Source organism: Narcine bancroftii, chromosome 2 (assembly GCF_036971445.1).
Source record: "Narcine bancroftii isolate sNarBan1 chromosome 2, sNarBan1.hap1, whole genome shotgun sequence".
Lineage (NCBI taxonomy): Eukaryota > Metazoa > Chordata > Chondrichthyes > Torpediniformes > Narcinidae > Narcine > Narcine bancroftii.
In genome coordinates, this window is record NC_091470.1 from 200,919,926 (window position 1) to 200,937,985 (window position 18,060).

At 39.3% G+C, this 18,060-nt stretch overlaps 1 protein-coding gene across 4 annotated transcripts in view; it reads right to left on the reverse strand.

Annotated features, from left to right (window-relative positions):
* Positions 1 to 18,060, reverse strand: part of dnah2 (dynein, axonemal, heavy chain 2) — a 243,293-nt gene that overhangs the window by 176,204 nt on the left and 49,029 nt on the right. For 3 of the 4 annotated variants that reach the window (XM_069920087.1, XM_069920088.1, XM_069920086.1), the window contains exons 15-20: positions 17,157 to 17,303; positions 15,251 to 15,407; positions 13,111 to 13,350; positions 12,744 to 12,923; positions 11,377 to 11,524; positions 1,127 to 1,319 (exon numbers count right to left, since the gene is read on the reverse strand). In XM_069920087.1, the coding sequence (XP_069776188.1) occupies positions 1,127 to 1,319; positions 11,377 to 11,524; positions 12,744 to 12,923; positions 13,111 to 13,350; positions 15,251 to 15,407; positions 17,157 to 17,303 (1,065 nt within the window). The remainder of the gene's footprint in view (positions 1 to 1,126; positions 1,320 to 11,376; positions 11,525 to 12,743; positions 12,924 to 13,110; positions 13,351 to 15,250; positions 15,408 to 17,156; positions 17,304 to 18,060) is intronic. The other variant, XM_069920089.1, reaches the window with a different exon arrangement.

The following is an 18,060-nucleotide window of genomic DNA, read 5'->3' on the forward strand; positions in this document are numbered from 1 at the left end:
TCCTGGCTAGTCAGGACCCTCACCAGGGCTCAGTACTTGGTCAACTTCATATCCATCTTCCCAAACCCGAATCCATTAAATCTCCCTTCCTCGTTGTCTTAATGGTTACACCACAGTATATTTAATCTCTGCAGCAATGCTGCTGAATTACTCTTTCATATTCTTCAATTAAGATCTTTAACTCCCTTATTGCTGGCCCTCCAGTACTGTTATGCAGATTTACTCATCCAGGAAATAAAGTTGCCTTTCTTTAATTCAAAACTACAGGGGAAGCCGGTCCAATTCCACACACCTCCTAGCTTATCTTGCACCACTTCCCCCATCAACTGCTCTCCCCACCTCCCTCCACTCCAGCTATTCCTCGCTTCTCGTGTTTATCCAATTTCCCTTTAAACTCATCCTTGCTGTTCACCTCAGCCACACTCAGTGGGAGTGGGCTTCATATTTTCCAACCCCCTCCACCCTTCCCAAAAAGGGTGGCGCAGTTGGTGTAGCGGTTAGTGCTACGCCTTTACAGCACCAGCAATCAGGACCGGATCTGGGATCGAATCCCATGCTGCCTGTAAGGAATTTGTATGTTTTTTCCGGGGGGGGGGGGGGGGGGGTCCAGTTTCCTCCCACCCTTCAAAAAGATACCAGGGTGTAGGATAATGAGTAAATTGGGCCGAATTGGCCTGTTACAGTACTGCATGTCTTAATTTTTTTAAAATGTAAAAAACAGGTCCATTCAGGCTCTTCAGAGATGAGACTCCCAATATTGGAACTGTGAGCAATGCTCTCAGGGTGGCCTCAGCATGACAATAAAACAGTACTCAGGGCTTTCAGTTGTGGATACCAGAACCTTGAGCTAAATTCAGGTGTAATGGAAGAATGATACAGAGGTGGTAAAGGTGAACCAGGTTTGGGAGATATCAGCTGATGTACCTGTTACTGAGTATGGACTAGCATTGTGCAGAGCTATTGGGTGAATCGTGCCCGAGTCCTATACCACTCAATTTTTTTTTTTACAAAAATGGCTGAATTGCCAAGTTCTCACACAAAGAAGTATGGTTAAGAATCATCCAGGAAAGACCTTTGTGAAAATGGAAGGGACACTTCAATTCGAGGGACCGGCAAAAGCTCTCACCGAGCAATATCAGCATCAAAGGATGATACAGCGGGTTTGAGACGCTGGTACCGACGAATAAAGGAATCTTTGTTGATCTCCCAGATCTCACGATAGGTATCCCAGGTTTTCAAATAGCTCTGAAGGTTCGAAGCATTGGTCGCCATGCCACTGGTGATCTGAGCAAGGATCTTCTTAATTTCCTCATCATTTTCTGCAAGAACACAATGCATTATATTATCAACAACCACCTCTGCTAATTCTGCACCCTTCATCATTTTGAAATCTCATTAGGTGCTTCAGTGAAGTGCAGATGACAGGGGACAGCAAACTGGAACATATGACCAGAAGCTCATAGTATCAGGTTTTAAGGAGTGTCATAAAAAAGGAAAAGGCAGAGAGAGTTGGGCGGGGGGAGGGGGGGGGGTGAAATTCCAGAACTTATGGTTGAGACAATCAGCAATGAAATTTTTGAAATAGAGGGTCTACAGGAAGCTGGAACTGCAGGAGCACAGAGGTGACTAGAGTTGACAGAGGTTTATACTGTCCAGAGCAGAAAGGGTTTTGAGATCCAATTCTCTGCCCAAGGAAACAGTGGAAGCTGCCTCATTAAATATATTTAAGAAACAGATAAATAGATTTGTGCATAGTAGGGGAATTGAGGGTTGAGGGGAAAAGGTGGGTAAGTGGAGCTGAGACCACGGTCAAATTAGCCATGATTTTTTTGAATGACAGAGCAGGTTTGATGGGCCAGATAATCTAATCTTGCTTATATTTCTTATGTTCTATCCAAAATTATGATGTTGCCATGTGGACACTCAACTTAATTATCTTGAAGTAAAGTAACTTTCCCAATTGTTTCTACCCCAGCAACTTCAGATTTTCTACTTACTGAGTTACTTTTGTGACATTTTAACAAAGCACTCAACCAAGAAAAATTTACCTGGATTGCAGCTAGTTAACATTTGACATAGAGGATTAGTCAGTTTCTGGGTGATTTGTCTCTACTGTAGATTGGGATGAACTCAGGAAGCCTTTATAATCCTCTTTCAAGCTAATTACTTTCACTTTAAGTCCAGGATCTCATTGCTCTCTATTAAAGTGGGACCACAATAACATGGAGATACAAGAGTAAAAATGACCAGTCATGTCAAATGTAGACAAGAGACTTGTATCCAATTCTACTCAATGTAAATCAAAGGTCAACATTTGAGTTAAAACAGCAGAGACTGTTAAATGCTATACAACACCAATGGCATAGCATTTCTATCTATAACCATATAACAATTACAGCACAGAAACAGGTCAGTTCGGTCCTTCTAGCCCATACCAAACACCTTCTCCCACCTAGTCTGATTTACCTGCACCCAGCCCATAACCTCTCTTGTCCATATACTCATCCAACATTTCCTTAAATATTAAAATCAAGCCCGCATCTACCACTTTGGCTGGAAGCTCATTCCACACTCCCACCACCTCCGAGGGAAGAAATTCTCCCTCATGTTTGCTCTATACTTTTCCCCCTTCAATCTCAATCCGTGTCTTCTTGTTTGAATCTTCCCCACTCTCAATGGAAAAATCCTATCCACATTTACGCTTATCAGTCCCCCTCATAATTTTAAATACCTCTATCAAATCGCCCCTCAATCTTCTATGCTCCAGGAAATAAAGTCCTAGCCTGTTTAACCTTTCACTGTAACTCAAACCCTGAAACCCAGGCAACATTCTTGTAAATCTTCTCTGCACTCTCTCTATTTTGCAGATATCCTTTCTATAATTCTGTGACCAAAACTGCACACGATATTCCAAATTTGCCCTTAAAACTTCAACATGACATCCCAACTTCTGTATTCAATACTCTGATTTATGAAGGCCAGCATACCAAAAGCTTTCTTCACCACCCTATCTACACGTGACTCCACTTTCAGGAAATTTATAGTACCAGAATTCCAAAATCCTTCCATTCTACTGCACTGCTCAATTGTCCACCATTTAATGTGTATAACCTTTGCTGATTAATCCTACCAGAATGTAGCACCTCACACTTATCAGTATTGAACTCCATCTACCATCTTTTAGCCCACTCTTTACCTGGCCTATATCCCACTGATGGGTTGTTTGTCCTGGATGTACACCCAGCTCAATACAAGAAGCAATGATGTATTGTTAAGTTTACTTGTTCAAGATACATAGTACAGTAAAACCCACAGGGATTGGTAGATGGTGGATTAGTGAATTTCCCAGTTGCTTGAGGTTGCATGATTGGTGAACTAACCGTGAGCCACGCCAATTTTATACTTCCATATTTTTTTCCCATGATTTTTTTGCCATTTGCTTGAGGCTTCTGGTTGTTTTAACAGGGGTTTTACTGTACAGTCAGAAGGGTTTTTTCTGCAGAAAGACCAACAGGTTGGCTCTAACTTTACATACATATATCCTGTGCTCTATACCATGTATAGAGCATAGGGTTACGATAAAAGGGAAGATCATTTAGCACCAAGCAAGGACAACGGGGAGTCACGTGATGGAGTAGTGGCCGGACGGTGAACTCCAGCCCTCTCCAGAAAAGTCGGAAAAAATAAAGGAAAACACAAAGGCACAAAAATAAAAATAAAAGTAAAGTGAGTATAAAGGTGGAAAAAAGATGGCGACGAAAAAAGAAAAATCGAAACCAACGGTAAGAAGAGAGGAAGAGAAGACAACGGAAGAAGAAGGAGAACGCCTTACCTGTTCGAAGAGGCCCGCGGTGGAGAGAAAAACCCGCTCCCTCAGGTCGGTAGAAAGTGGACTACAAAAATGGCTCGCTGAGCCGAGTAAAAGTGCGCTGCGCATGCAAAAAAACACACTGACGGGAGGGGTGACCAGCTGGGGAGTCGATCTCCACAGCCGGCAATGACAGCTGCAGAACACCTGCAGCAAGAGGAGAACATAGAAGACAACGAAAACAAGAAAGAAGAGAAGAAAAGGGCAACAAAGAAACAACAGATGGCCAACCCAGAGGAAGAGGAAGAGTACAGTGAAATAGAAGAAGGGAAAGGCAAGACAAAGGATATACTTTCTCTTATTAAAGAATACATGGATTCATTTAAAGAATGGCAAGCACGAGAATTTAGTGATTTAAGAAGAAGAATAAACAGTACAGAAGAGAAAGTGAATAAAATAGATATGACCTTATCAGAAATGGGAAAAAGAATGGACAAGGTGGAAGAACGAGAAGCAGCAGTAGAAATAGAGGTAGAGGACTTAAAAAAGAAATTAGAGGAATCTAATAAAAAAGTTAAAGAGACACAAGAGCTGTTAGCTCAGAAAATAGATATAATGGAAAATTATAACAGAAGAAATAACATAAAGATAGTGGGCCTTAAGGAAGATGAAGAAGGCAAGAATATGAGAGAGTTTATAAAAGACTGGATCCCCAGGATCTTAGGATGTCCAGAACTACAGCAAGATATGGAAATAGAAAGGGCACATAGAGCATTGGCCTTTAAACCACAACCACAACAAAAGCCAAGATCTATTTTAGTAAAATTCCTAAGATATACTACAAGAGAAAAGGTACTGGAGAAAACAATGGAGAAAGTAAGAGAACACAACAAGCCACTGGAGTACAAAGGGCGAAAAATCTTTATTTATCCAGATATAAGTTTTGAACTCCTGAGGAAGAGAAAGGAGTTCAATACAGCAAAGGTGATTTTATGGAAGAAAGGGTATAAATTTATACTAAAGCATCCAGCGGTATTGAAAATATTTATTCCAGGACAGCAAAACAGACTATTCTCGGATCCAGAGGAAGCACGAAAATTTGCAGAACAATTACAAAATAGACTGAGAGATGAAGACGTGTAACGAGAGTACAAAAGACTGCGAACTAAAAAGACACATAAGTTTTGAACTCCTGAAGAAGAGGAAGGAGTTCAATACAGCGAAAATGATCTTATGGAAAAAAACTATTCTCGGATCCAGAGGAAGCAAGGAAATTTGCAGAACAACTACAAAACAAGCAGAGAGATAAGACATGTAACAAGAGTAAAAATGACCATGATCTATATGTATGTGGGTAAAGAGGTATATGTGTGTATATATATGTAGTGTGCATACATGAATGTATCCGTATTTAGAGGAAAATATATAGAGTATAGACAAGAATTAATGAGGGAAGGAAATGGAATAGAGGGAATAAGGAGGGAATTAAAAGAGTGACCTTTGTTACATATGAAAAGTGAAATCTTTTCTGGGTGGGGCTGGGTGGGGAGGAGTTACGGTCACTGCAAAATAAGCTGACGCTTGCGAGTGAATTCGCAAATCCAAATGGAGAGGGGAGATGTGGTTGTCCGACAAGGGATAAAGGACAACTCAGGAGGGGAAGGGGAGATTGGGGCTAAAGAAGTTTTAAATAGGAGAATAAGGAAAATGTTTGATGTTTTAGGAATGTTGTCTTATAAAGTGTTCAAAACAAGAAAACAGAAATGGATAAGAAGGAAAGGTAATGATGGAGAAACGGAAAGGGAAGATAAACAAAGTATAAAATGGCTACATTGAACTATATGACTTTAAATATTAATGGAATACATAACCAAATTAAAAGGAAGAAACTGCTAAATTTACTGAAAAAAGAAAAAAATTGATATAGCATTTGTGCAAGAAACACATTTAACTGAATTGGAACACAAGAAATTAAAGAGAGATTGGGTAGGACACGTAACAGCAGCATCGTATAATTCAAAAGCAAGAGGAGTCGCTATATTAATTAGTAAAAATGTGCCATTTAAAATAGAAGAGGAAATAATAGATCCAGCAGGAAGATATGTAATGATAAAATGTCAGATATATTCGGAGTTTTGGAATCTACTCAATGTATATTCACCTAACGAAGAATATCAAAAGTTTATGCAAGATATCTTTTTGAAGATAGCAGATACACAAGGGAACATATTAATAGGAGGGGATTTCAACCTGAATTTGGATTCAAATATGGACAAAACTGGGAAAAAAATTAACAGAAAGAACAAAGTAACCAAATTTATAATTAAATCGATGGAAGAAATGCAACTTTTGGATATATGGAGGAAACAACACCCAAAGGAAAAGGAATATTCATATTACTCGGCTAGACATAAAACATACTCAAGAATAGACCTATTTTTGTTATCAGCTCGTATGCAAGATAGAGTAAGAAAAACAGAATATAAAGCTAGAATACTATTGGACCATTCACCCTTAATATTGACAGTAAAGTTAGAGGACATCCCTCCAAGAATGTATAGATGGAGATTAAAACCCATGTTACTTAAAAGGCAGGATTTTAGAGAATTTATTGAAAGACAAATTAAAATGTATTTTGAAATAAATACGAAATCAGTGAAAGATAAGTTTATACTATGGGATGCAATGAAAGCATTCATTAGAGAGCAAATAATAAGTTATGTAACCAAGATGAAAAAGGACTATAATCAGGAAGCAGAGCAGTTGGAAAGGGAAATAGTAAATATAGAAAAAGAATTAGCAATGAAGGAAGATACAACTAAAAGAAGAGAATTGGCAGATAAAAAAATAAAATATGAAACACTACAAACATATAAGGTGGAGAAGAATATGATGAAGACAAAACAGAAATATTATGAACTAGGTGAAAAAACACACAAAATTCTAGCATGGCAGCTTAAGACAGAACAAGCTAAGAAAATGGTATTGGCATCAAGGAAAAAAGACAAACAAATTACATATAACCCAAAAGAAATTAAGGAAAACTTTAGAGAATTCTATGAACAATTATACCGAACTGAAAACGAAGTGAAAGAAGGGAAAATAGATGAATTTCTAACTAAAATTGAACTACCAAATCTACAAATAGAGGAACAAAATAAATTAACAGAGCCATTTGGAATAGTAGAAATAAAAGAGCTAATAAAAAAATTATCAAATAATAAGACACCAGGAGAGGATGGATTCCCAATAGAATTCTATAAAACATTTAAAGATTTATTAATTCCGCCCCTCCTGGAAGTAATCAACCAGATTGATAAAACACAAAGCTTACCAGATTCATGTAAAACAGCAATAATTACAGTAATACTAAAGCAAGGGAAAGATCCACTCACACCAGCGTCATATAGACCAATATCTTTACTTAACACAGATTATAAGATAATAGCTAAACTATTAGCAAACAGATTAGCAGAGTATGTACCGAAAATGGTAAATCTAGACCAAACTGGATTTATCAAAAAAAGACGCACAACAGACAATATTTGTAAATTTATTAACTTAATTCATGCAGTAGAAGGGAATAAAGCACCAACAGTAGCAGTTGCTTTAGATGCAGAGAAGGCCTTTGATAGAGTAGAATGGAATTATTTGTTCAAAGTATTGCAAAAATTCAGTTTACCGGAGAAGTATATTAATTGGATTAAAGCATTATATAAGGGACAGTAAATGGACATGTATCAAAGCAATTTAACTTAAGCAGGTCAACACGGCAGGGATGCCCACTATCACCTTTATTGTTCGCGTTAGCTATAAAACCACTAGCAGAATTGATAAGAACAGAAAATAATATAAAAGGGACAAAAATAAAAGACAAGGAATATAAAATCAGTTTATTTGCGGATGATGTTATAGTATACTTAACAGAACCAGAACTATCAATAAAAAAATTATATAAGAAATTGAAGGAATATGGAGAAGTGTCGGGTTACAAGATCAACGTAAATAAAAGTGAAGCAATGCCTATGAATAATGCGGATTTCTCAAAATTTAAGAAGGAATCACCACTTAGATGGCAAATGCAAGCAATTAAGATACCTAGGTGTACAAATAAATAAAAATCTCGGCAACTATATAAACTCAATTATTATCCACTAATGAAAAAATTACAGGACAATTTAGAGCATTGGAAAGATTTACCACTAACACTAATAGGAAGGATAAACTGTATTAAAATGAACATTTTTCCAAGGATATTATACCTATTTCAGGCATTGCCAATACAACTGACAGAGAAATTCTTCAAGGAGTTAAAGAAAATAATAAGGAAATTTTTATGGAAAGGGGGGAAACCGAGGATAGCACTAGATAAATTAACAGAATGGTATAAACAAGGAGGCTTACAACTGCCAAACTTTAAAAATTATTATAGAGCCGCACAATTAAGATACCTATCAGATTTTTATCAAACAAGGGAAAAGCCAGATTGGACCAGATTAGAATTAGATAAAATAGGGGAAAAGATACCTGAACACATATTATATAAATGGGATGAAAAATTGGTACAACATAGAAGTTTTCCAGTATTACATCATCGATTCAATATTTGGAAGAAGATTCATATAGAAAGAAATAAAACAATTTATCAATTACCAAAACTAATATTGACGCAAAACAAGTTACTCCCTTTTACAATAGATAACCTTTCCTTTAGAGAATGGGAGAAAAAAGGGATTAAAAGAATAGAAAATTGTTTTTCAGGAAATAGATTATTATCCTTTGAACAAATGAAAGATAAATACAATATAACTCAAGATACAGCGCTGGCATATTACCAATTGAGATCCTACTTGAAGGACAATTAGGAAGCAGTCTGAGTTTGCCAGAGGGAAGTAACTTTGAATATGTGATTACAGATACAATAACATATAACAATTACAGCACGGAAACAGGCCATTAGGCCCTTCTAGTCCGCACCGAACCAAACACCCCTTTCTAGTCCCACCTCCCTGCACAATGCCCATAACCCTCCATCTTCTTCTCATCCATATACCTGTCCAACCTTAAATAATACAATTGACTCCGCCGCCACTATTTCTCCCGGAAGATCATTCCACACGGCTACCACTCTCTGAGAAAAGAAGTTCCCCCTCATGTTACCTCTAAACCTCTGCCCCTTAATTCTTAACTCATGTCCTCTTGTTTTAATCTTTCCTCCTCTTAACGGAAATAGTCTATCCACATCCACTCTGTCTATCCCTTTCATAATCTTAAATACTTCTATCAAATCCCCTCTCAACCTTCTACGCTCCAAAGAATAAAGACCTAATCTGTCCAATCTCTCCCTATACTCTAGATGCTTAAACCCAGGTAACATTCTGGTAAACCTTCTCTGCACACTCTCCACTCTGTTTATATCCTTCCTATAATTAGGCGACCAGAACTGCACACAGAACTCCAAATTAGGCCGCACCAACGTCTTATACAATCTCAACATCACCTCCCAACTCCTATATTCCATGCAATGATTGATAAAGGCCAGCATACTAAAAGCCTTCTTCACCACCCTATTCACGTGAGTTTCAACCTTCAGGGAACGATGTACCATTACTCCTAAATCTTTCTGCTCTTCTGTATTCCTCAATGCTCTCCCATTTACCACGTATTTCCTAATCTGATTCATCTTACCAAAATGAAGCACCTCACACTTATCAGCATTAAATACCATCTGCCATTTTTCAGCCCACTTTTCTAAGCAGCCCAAATCCCTCTGCAATCCTTGAAAACCTTCTTCATTATCCACTATTCCACCTATCTTAGTATCGTTTGCATATTTACTAATCCAATTTACCACCCCATCATCTAGATCATTAATGTATATAACGAACAACAATGGGCCTAATACAGATCCTTGAGGCACACCACTGGTCACCGGCCTCCAACCTGACAGACAATTATCCACTACCACTCTCTGGCCTCTCCCTTTCAGCCAATGTTCAATCCATTTGACTGTCTTAAAATTTATACCTAAAGACTGCACCTTCCTAACTAACCTTCCATGTGGTACCTTATCGAAGGCCTTACTGAAGTCGATATAGACAACATCCACTGCGCTACCCTCATCCACATTCCTAGACACCTCTTCAAAAAATTCAACCAGATTGGTCAAACATGACCTTCCTCCCACAAATCCATGTTGAGTGCTCCTGATCAGACCCTGTCTATCCAGATGTTTATAAGTAACCAAAAGATTTATAACAAATATGTATATTAAACTGCAAGTAAAGGAGAATGAGGAAACAAATGGTAAAACTAAACAAAAATGGGAACAAGATTTAAATATAAAGATAAAGAAGGAAACATGGGAGAAGTTATGTTCTGGAACGATGAGAAATACAATAAATACGAGGTTACGTATGATACAATATAACTGGATACACAGGCTATACATTACACCTCAAAAGTTAAATAAATGGGACCCAACAGTATCTGATAGATGTTTTCGATGTAAAAAAGAAATGGGAACAACAATTCATGCAATCTGGACATGTGAGAAAGTAGAAAAATTTTGGGAAGATCTAAACCAGATATTAAATAAAATAACAGAAAACAATATACCAAAGAATCCAGAGATATTCCTCCTAAGTAACATAAAAAACAAAGAATTTGGAATTGATTTGGAGGATGCACAAAAAAGATTTGTTAAGATAGCTCTTGCCGTAGCAAAAAAATGTATTATGTCAACCTGGAAATTGGAAGATAATTTGAAAATACAACAATGGTATATAGAAATGAATAAATGTATTCCATTAGAAAAAATAACATATAGTTTAAGAAATAATATTGAAATATTTGAACAAATATGGGAGCCTTACATGAAACACAATAGCGAAAACCTACCGGGGACAATCACTACCTAAATTAACGGAAGGAGAAGGAAAGGAAAAGAATGGAATCAGTGGAATTTCTTGTGTATTTTTATTGAATGACAACATTGTTTGACTGGTTTAATGTATCCTAGATTTTGTACTTTAAATGGACGGGAGGGGGGAGGTAGGGAGGGTGGGATGGGAGGAGGGAGGGGTGGGGAGAAAATGGAACTGTATATGTGTGAAAAGGAAAAAATGTGTATCATGGTTAATGTGATTTATGGTGTGAAAAATAAATTTTTTTTAAAAAAAAGCAAGGACAACATTACAGCACTGTTAAGAGGTTCATTCAGGAGTCTGATAGCTGCAGAGCATAAAATGCCTTTCAGCCTGTTGGTGCATGCTTTCACAGTCTTGTCTCTTCTCTCATCGAGGAGAGGGTGTTTCCGGAGTGTGGTGGGTCTTTCAGTGGGTTGGTAGTCTTATCTAAACAGTGGGAAATATAAAGGGAAGTAATCCCTTGCCCAAGATGTCACACACTCTTACAGATTGCAATAGTTGACATGGTAGCATCTCATGCTGGGGTATCTCATGGTTTGAAGTAATGTGGTGTGATATTTGATGTTATAGTGCCTATGAACATTTACCGGTGAGGACCCACAGTAGCTAGGAAATGAAGTTCACGCAGACTCTGCTTACCAATGTTTAAGACGATGGTTTGAAGAGTAGATTTCCTCCGAGTCAGTAGTTCCGGTATGCGATTAAAAATGGCAAGGGAGTTTTTTATCTGAACACTGACATTGTTGACAATACTGGCAAGTTTAGCTAGCGAGGGTGAAAACTCTACCTAAAGGAACATCAGCAACAGGACATGAGTACTGAGCAATTGACAAGGACAGGCCATTTTTAAAAAAAAATATATATATAAGGCATACAAACTTTTAAAATATTTAATGAAACTTTGAAGATATCACAGTGGCAGCACCATAACTAATCTCTACGTTATTTATTTCTTATCTCCAGAAGGAACAGTATTGTGCAGATACTTCAAGACAGTAATGCCCATCTTAGGTGTGACCTGATCCAACACTGTGGATGTATGGCTGCACAATAGGTCCACAGCCTTTGGTGGCCTGGCCATTCAAAAACTTGTCTAAATGTTTCTGACATGCAGAGATCGGATAGATTATTTCCAATTCTACCAACTCTAATATGTGGAAAGAAAATCACTGCAAATCTCCCTGAAAGTTCCCTTAAACTGAGGGATTTCTCAACTAAAGTCTATGCTTCTAGTCTTAGACACCCCTATCATGCAGTAAAGATTTTTACTATCTATCCCCTTCATAATTTTATATACCTCTAACAATTCACCCTTCAACATCCTTTTTCTCTCTGTATTTCAGTTAGGTTGTTTTGCATTTCTTTATTTGTTTACATGTGTGCGTATCATCTTGCGTACAGCTTTTTACAGCTTTTACAAGCTGTGGTTCTGCCTCACCTGTAAGAAAAAGAATCTCAGGGTTGTGTGTGATAAAATGTATGTATGTACGCTGACAATAAATCTGAACTTTGAATTTTCACTCCAGAGAAATCTCACGTATCTTTGTAACTGAAATGCTCCAATTGGGCCAACTCCTCTGCACCCTCTCCAGTTCAATCACATCCTTCTGACCACGTGGCGACCAGAAATGCACACAATGTTCCAAGTGTGAACTAACCAAAACTTTCTAACTTGTAACATGATATCTCAGCTCTTCTATTCTACGCCACAGCTGAAGAAGGCATGCATTTGAATGCCTTCTTTACGAGCCTCTCCATCTGTGCTGCCAATTTCAGAGATTTAGAAACATACTCCAAGGTCCTATTGTCCAATTACTGAAACCAGTTGTTAAAATGTTATATTTACTGACTACTTGAGCTCAAATTCAGCAGCTGTTGTGCAGGGATTCGAAATCATGACCGCCTTACTAAAACTTTCCAACATGTTGGATTTGAATTTGACTCACTGTCAACTGCTCAAGGAGCTCACACACCGCAAATTCAGGTTCTCCAATAATCTGTGATACCTTTCCTGGCATGCCATCCTGGAGAACAACCAGGACCCTGAAGAGTGCGTTGGGTGTGGATTTTGGATCTCCATTGATAGCCTTGGAAAGCTCCAGCAAAGACCGCTTAATGTTTAGTCTGAAGGATTCTTCCACCAACCGGTCAACCTTCTTGGCATAATTTAACCAATGATGTTGCACCTAAAGAGTGAACACTGGAGATCAATGAATGGAAAACATCACGATCTCCAAGCCCACTGAATTATCAAAGTTAGCTTTTAAAAAAGGGAGTAGCTCTGGACTGCTACACAATCTTTTTGTTTCTAAATCACACAGAATGGCACTGAATTTGCAACAGAGCGAGGGGTGGAGGGTCAGAGAAACTCACCTCGGATCCATCATTCTTGAATACAAGGTATGTTTGCCGCATTGTTGCGACAATTTCCTGGTGTAGGTGTAAAAGTTTTGACTGGACCTGTTCTTGGTGGGACTGCTGAGCTTCAGTGAAATCCTTGTCGCAGTAGATGCGCTGACTATCAATGTGGACCAGCATCAGCTCACTCATTTGGTGGGCATACTGCTGGATCTGCAGACTCGAGGCCTTGTACTCATCGATTGTCAGCTGCAGCTGTTTGAGAGCACAGATCACATCAGAACATTAAGGAGCAAGATTGGCATCTTCAATATCACAAGCACACATCCCCATGTCCCCAAGGACAGATTTCATAGATACTTGTTCATCAGAACTTTCTACCATATAGACCACTTGAACCAAATGCTTTTTCTGTTGAACAGTGTCCTCTCCATACCTGCCGCCCCCCCCCCCCCCATCATTCATCTTACCCCTTTTCCTCTTCACCTTGTCCATTCATTTGGTTTCCCCTTAACTCCTATTTCTGGGAGCTTGCTGTGCATAGGAAGGCCACCATGCTTCCTGCAATGCACCAGGGACTACACGAGAAAAAAAATGGATCATTAGCTACAACCTGCTTCAGAAGGACATCCTGAGGGAATCAAGAGCACAGCACAGGAAAGCATGATCTTTATTTCTTTATGAGGAAAACTGACAGCAAATCATGGCCGTTGGCTGCTGGCGGCCTGATAAATCACAAGCCACTTTTATTACACAGAATTTCAAGGTCTTTACTGGAGTTTTGGGAATCACATCCCAAAATTGGATGGAAATGGGGCCCCTGTGGCTTCCTCTTCAAGCACTGAGCTACTACAATGCACATAAAACAGTGCCACTGGTTTGCAGTGACTGAACACGTGAAAAGGATATTTTTACAACATTCCGTGTTGGATTTACTGCAGAGTTTGCAGGATCACAATCTACAATTCCTTTGATTTTTCATTGAAACAGAAGATCAATTATGTTTAACAGGACACTTAACAAAATCATTCTGTATTCTTTTCATCCTTATTGTATTCCCATTCAGATATTAACTAAGCTCATCATCGAAGCTCTGAAATGACTTTGTTTTATCAGGAACCGTCACTAGAATCTACACTCTAATGTTATTTGACTTGCAACCTTTGCCCAAGGCTCAATCATTTCATTCTTTACTGCTGAACTAACCTGCTGCCCTTTTCCCCATATCATTGCTTTCCAAATATTCCTGGTAAAGATTGCCTGCAAATACTGAAGCACTCTGATGACCCCCTGCAAATATAATCAGATTCCCAGAGAATCCCCTGTAAATATTCTAAAATTTCAGGGGACTTCCCCTGCAAATACCGACGCGCACCCACCAGGACTTCCCCTGCAAAAACAGACGCCCTCCCAGGACTCCCCCTGCAAATTCCGACGCCCTCCCAGGACTCCCCCTGGAAATACCGACACCCTCCCAGGACACCCACCCCTGTAAATACTGACAGGCTCCACAAGACATCCTGGGAGCACCTATAAATTCTAATGTACTAACATTGGCTGTGCATTATCTCGACTGTTAAGGACACTCCCCTTAGGTATAACTGCGTATGCACCTATTATCTTTCATTATTGTACCATGAGTTTCTGCTAATAAAAGCCATGATTATTGTTTGACCGCATCATCTTTGTCTATTTCATCAACTGGCACTTCAACTTGTCTGACACATTCGTTAAGGCCTGGCAACCTTACTTGAAATATATTGGTGCACAGATTAATTAGAACTCCCCCCGCCCCCACTTTGAAACTGGGGTATTGTTGCAATCCGTCCTGGCAGGGTAATAAATGGCGCAGGCAATGGGTTTTTTTCAGTTTTGCTTTGAGTTTTAAAATTTATTTTTAATTTAAGTTCTTTTAATTTCTTACCCTTTGTTACTTAGCCTTTCTGAATGTATTTTTCCTGGGGGTCTGTAGGGGTCTTTGTCCCCACCGGAATTTGTATTGCTGTAATTAATTGACTGTATTTTCAGTTGTACGAGGGTGGGGAGGAGGGGATAAATACAGACTCTGTATGTTACATGAATGTTTCTTTAATTATATGGTTTGTTTGAATTTTATGAGTCTACGAAAATTAAATATTCAAAAAAAGATATATACCTGCCTGGCTTGCATCCGACAATCATTGATGAAGTAACTGGACAGTGTTCGCGATGCCCACTGAAGCTTGGACAACCCTGGGGATATTTTCTTGTCCAAGAATTTGATTCTGTCTTTGAAGAGGTTCCTTTGCTCTTTCGTTAACTCATCAAGGATGCTGAAGTCATAAATATACAAGTCATTCTAACTTTGACGAGATATTAATTTCCTTATTGTACCTGCACTTTTCACTGGCTCTCCAAAAGCCTTTTGCAGTTTGTTCGAACTCATGTGGCTCCCCATCATGAAACATTAAATCTATTTCTCTTTCCTGCCTAGCTGAATGGTTCCAGTGTTCTCTGTTTTGCTGGCTCATCAACCCAACTGGGTCAGTGGTAGTTTGTTGCGTCCAAATTGTCCATTGCATCTTTAACTTAAAAGTTGCACTTCAGAAGGGACTTTGGGGGAAGCATGAAAGTTTGTATCTTTCTTCCCCAGGGACATTAAAGAAGACCACATCCTATGGAATGAAACACTGATTGTAATGCTGGAAGAACTCAACCAGTCTCGCAGCATCCATAGAAGGTAAAAATATATAACTGATGTTTTGAATCCAAACCCTTCCTCAAGGTATGTTTTTAGTGTTCATTTCTGTTCCCCTCATTGTAGGAAGGAAGTGGAAGCTATGGAGAGGGGAAAGAGGAGATTTATCAGGATGTTGCCTGGATTGGAAAATAAGTCTTATGAGGCAAGGTTCGCAGAGCTTGGACTTTTCTCTTTTGAGCGAAGGATGAGAGGAGATTTAATAGAGGTCAACAAGTTTCTGAGAGGCACAGACAAAAGGACTGCCAGCGCCTTTTTCCCAGGCCGAAATAGCAAACACCAAGGGACCTCTCTACAAAGTGAAGGGAGGAAAATTTAGGAGAAATATCAGAGGTAAGTTTTTGGGGTTTTTTTTCCCCACAGAGTTGTGAGTGCCTGAAATGCCTTGCCATGGGTGGTGGTGGAGACTGAAACATTTAAGGGCAATTAAGAGACTCTTATACAGGCACATGGATAAAAGAAAAATAGAGGGTTATGAGGTAGGAAGGCTTTAGTATTTTTTTGGTAGGAATACCACAACATCAAGTACTGAAGGGCCTGTACTGTGCTGAAATGTTCTATGAAGGGCTCAGGATCGAAACATCAGTAATATATCTTTACCTCCTTTGGATGCTGTGAGACCGGTTGAGTTCCTCCAGCATTTCTGTGTTTTGACATCCTATAGGAGTCACCTGCTTGGGAAAAAAAAAGCAGTGTGTGTATCCCCAATAGTGCAAAGGAACAAATTAAACCTGAACTATATTGGCATCTCAACTTCCAATATGGCAGCAAGGATGTAAGTTTGCATTGCAAGACAGAGTGTCGACTTGTTGCGTTAATCTTGGTAAAATCATTCCCTTTCTATAGACTGAATCCATCTCACCTATCTTGTTTTCCAAAACAAAGATTGCCTAAAATGTAAACCAGGTGAAGGATTTAGATGGAGAAAGAGAGCCGGTGAATTGTTAAGAAATCAATGATTTGCAACGTCCTAGTCAGGAAGAAGTTAGAGCAACAATTTGTTAATGTCAGGAATTGGCATTTCATAGCCTCTGGAACTCCTAAAATTTCAGTGCTGGATTGAAATCCACATCTCAGAGGTGGTGGTCTTGCCACCTCAACTCACTGAAGGACAATAGAAATGAAAGGAGTGGCCTTTCCACAAAGTCAAGGCCTAGTCCGTCGCTCAACTCTCTTTCCTGTCTTCCCCACAGGTCCTAGTGGGCAAGCAAACTCTATCGTAGACAATAACTGATGGGAAAGTACCATCATGAGTCTACCTGTGTGAATATAGGAGGATGCCTCCATAAGCCACATTGTTAGGATGTGAAGAATCTGCACTGACCTGTTGTAGTCACGTACAACTAGAAGAACACTCTCTCGGAGCTTCCGGAGTTCTTCTCTTCGCTGGTAGATCTCCATAACGTAATGGGGGATCTCAAAGAGCAAGCGCTCCCAATAATGGATTTCATCAAACAATTCCAACAGGTACCTGCAAGGAAGCAGAGAGTAATAGAGATGGCACAGCTCCCTCCTGAATTATGTCTATCAATTAGATGAAACAGTGAGATGAGGCAAGGAATCTTTTGTCTGGAAAAGGGGGCCACCGAAGATGGGTAAAGTTAGGGATAGTTCCTGCAAGCTCGAATGTGCTGTGGGTCTAAATTTTTCTAAATTTAAATATACAGCACAGTAACAGGCCCTTTTGGCCCATACTGCCCAAATACACCCAATTAACCTACAACCCCCGGCATATTTTGAAGGGTGGGAGGAAACCTGAGCACCCCAGAGGAAACCCATGCAGACGTGGGGAGACTGTACAAACTCCTTACAGACAGCGCGGGATTCAAATCCCAGTCCCAATTGCTGGCTCTGTAACAGCATTGCACTAACCTCTACACTAACCACGCTGCCCCTTCACAAAAGATTGTGAGTTGTTTTGAATCCAATATTCTGTTCTATTTAGCATCTCAGTGTAGAGCCATTGACATCTCAAGTTATTATCCGCATTTTTGTATGCCATGAAATGAAATATACTCAATGGTCACACAAGATGCTGGGAGGAGTAGAGATGCGCACTCTGCATCAGACCAGATTGCTGTCAAGTGTTGCTTGATTTGGCCTCTATCACACCAAGCAGATAGAACAGGTGGCCCACCGTCTTGTTGAAACAGTAGGACTTCCAATTCTCTGCATTCACCCAGTGACTTGGGCAGGAGATTGAGACCTCCTTTATCCTAATCTTGAGA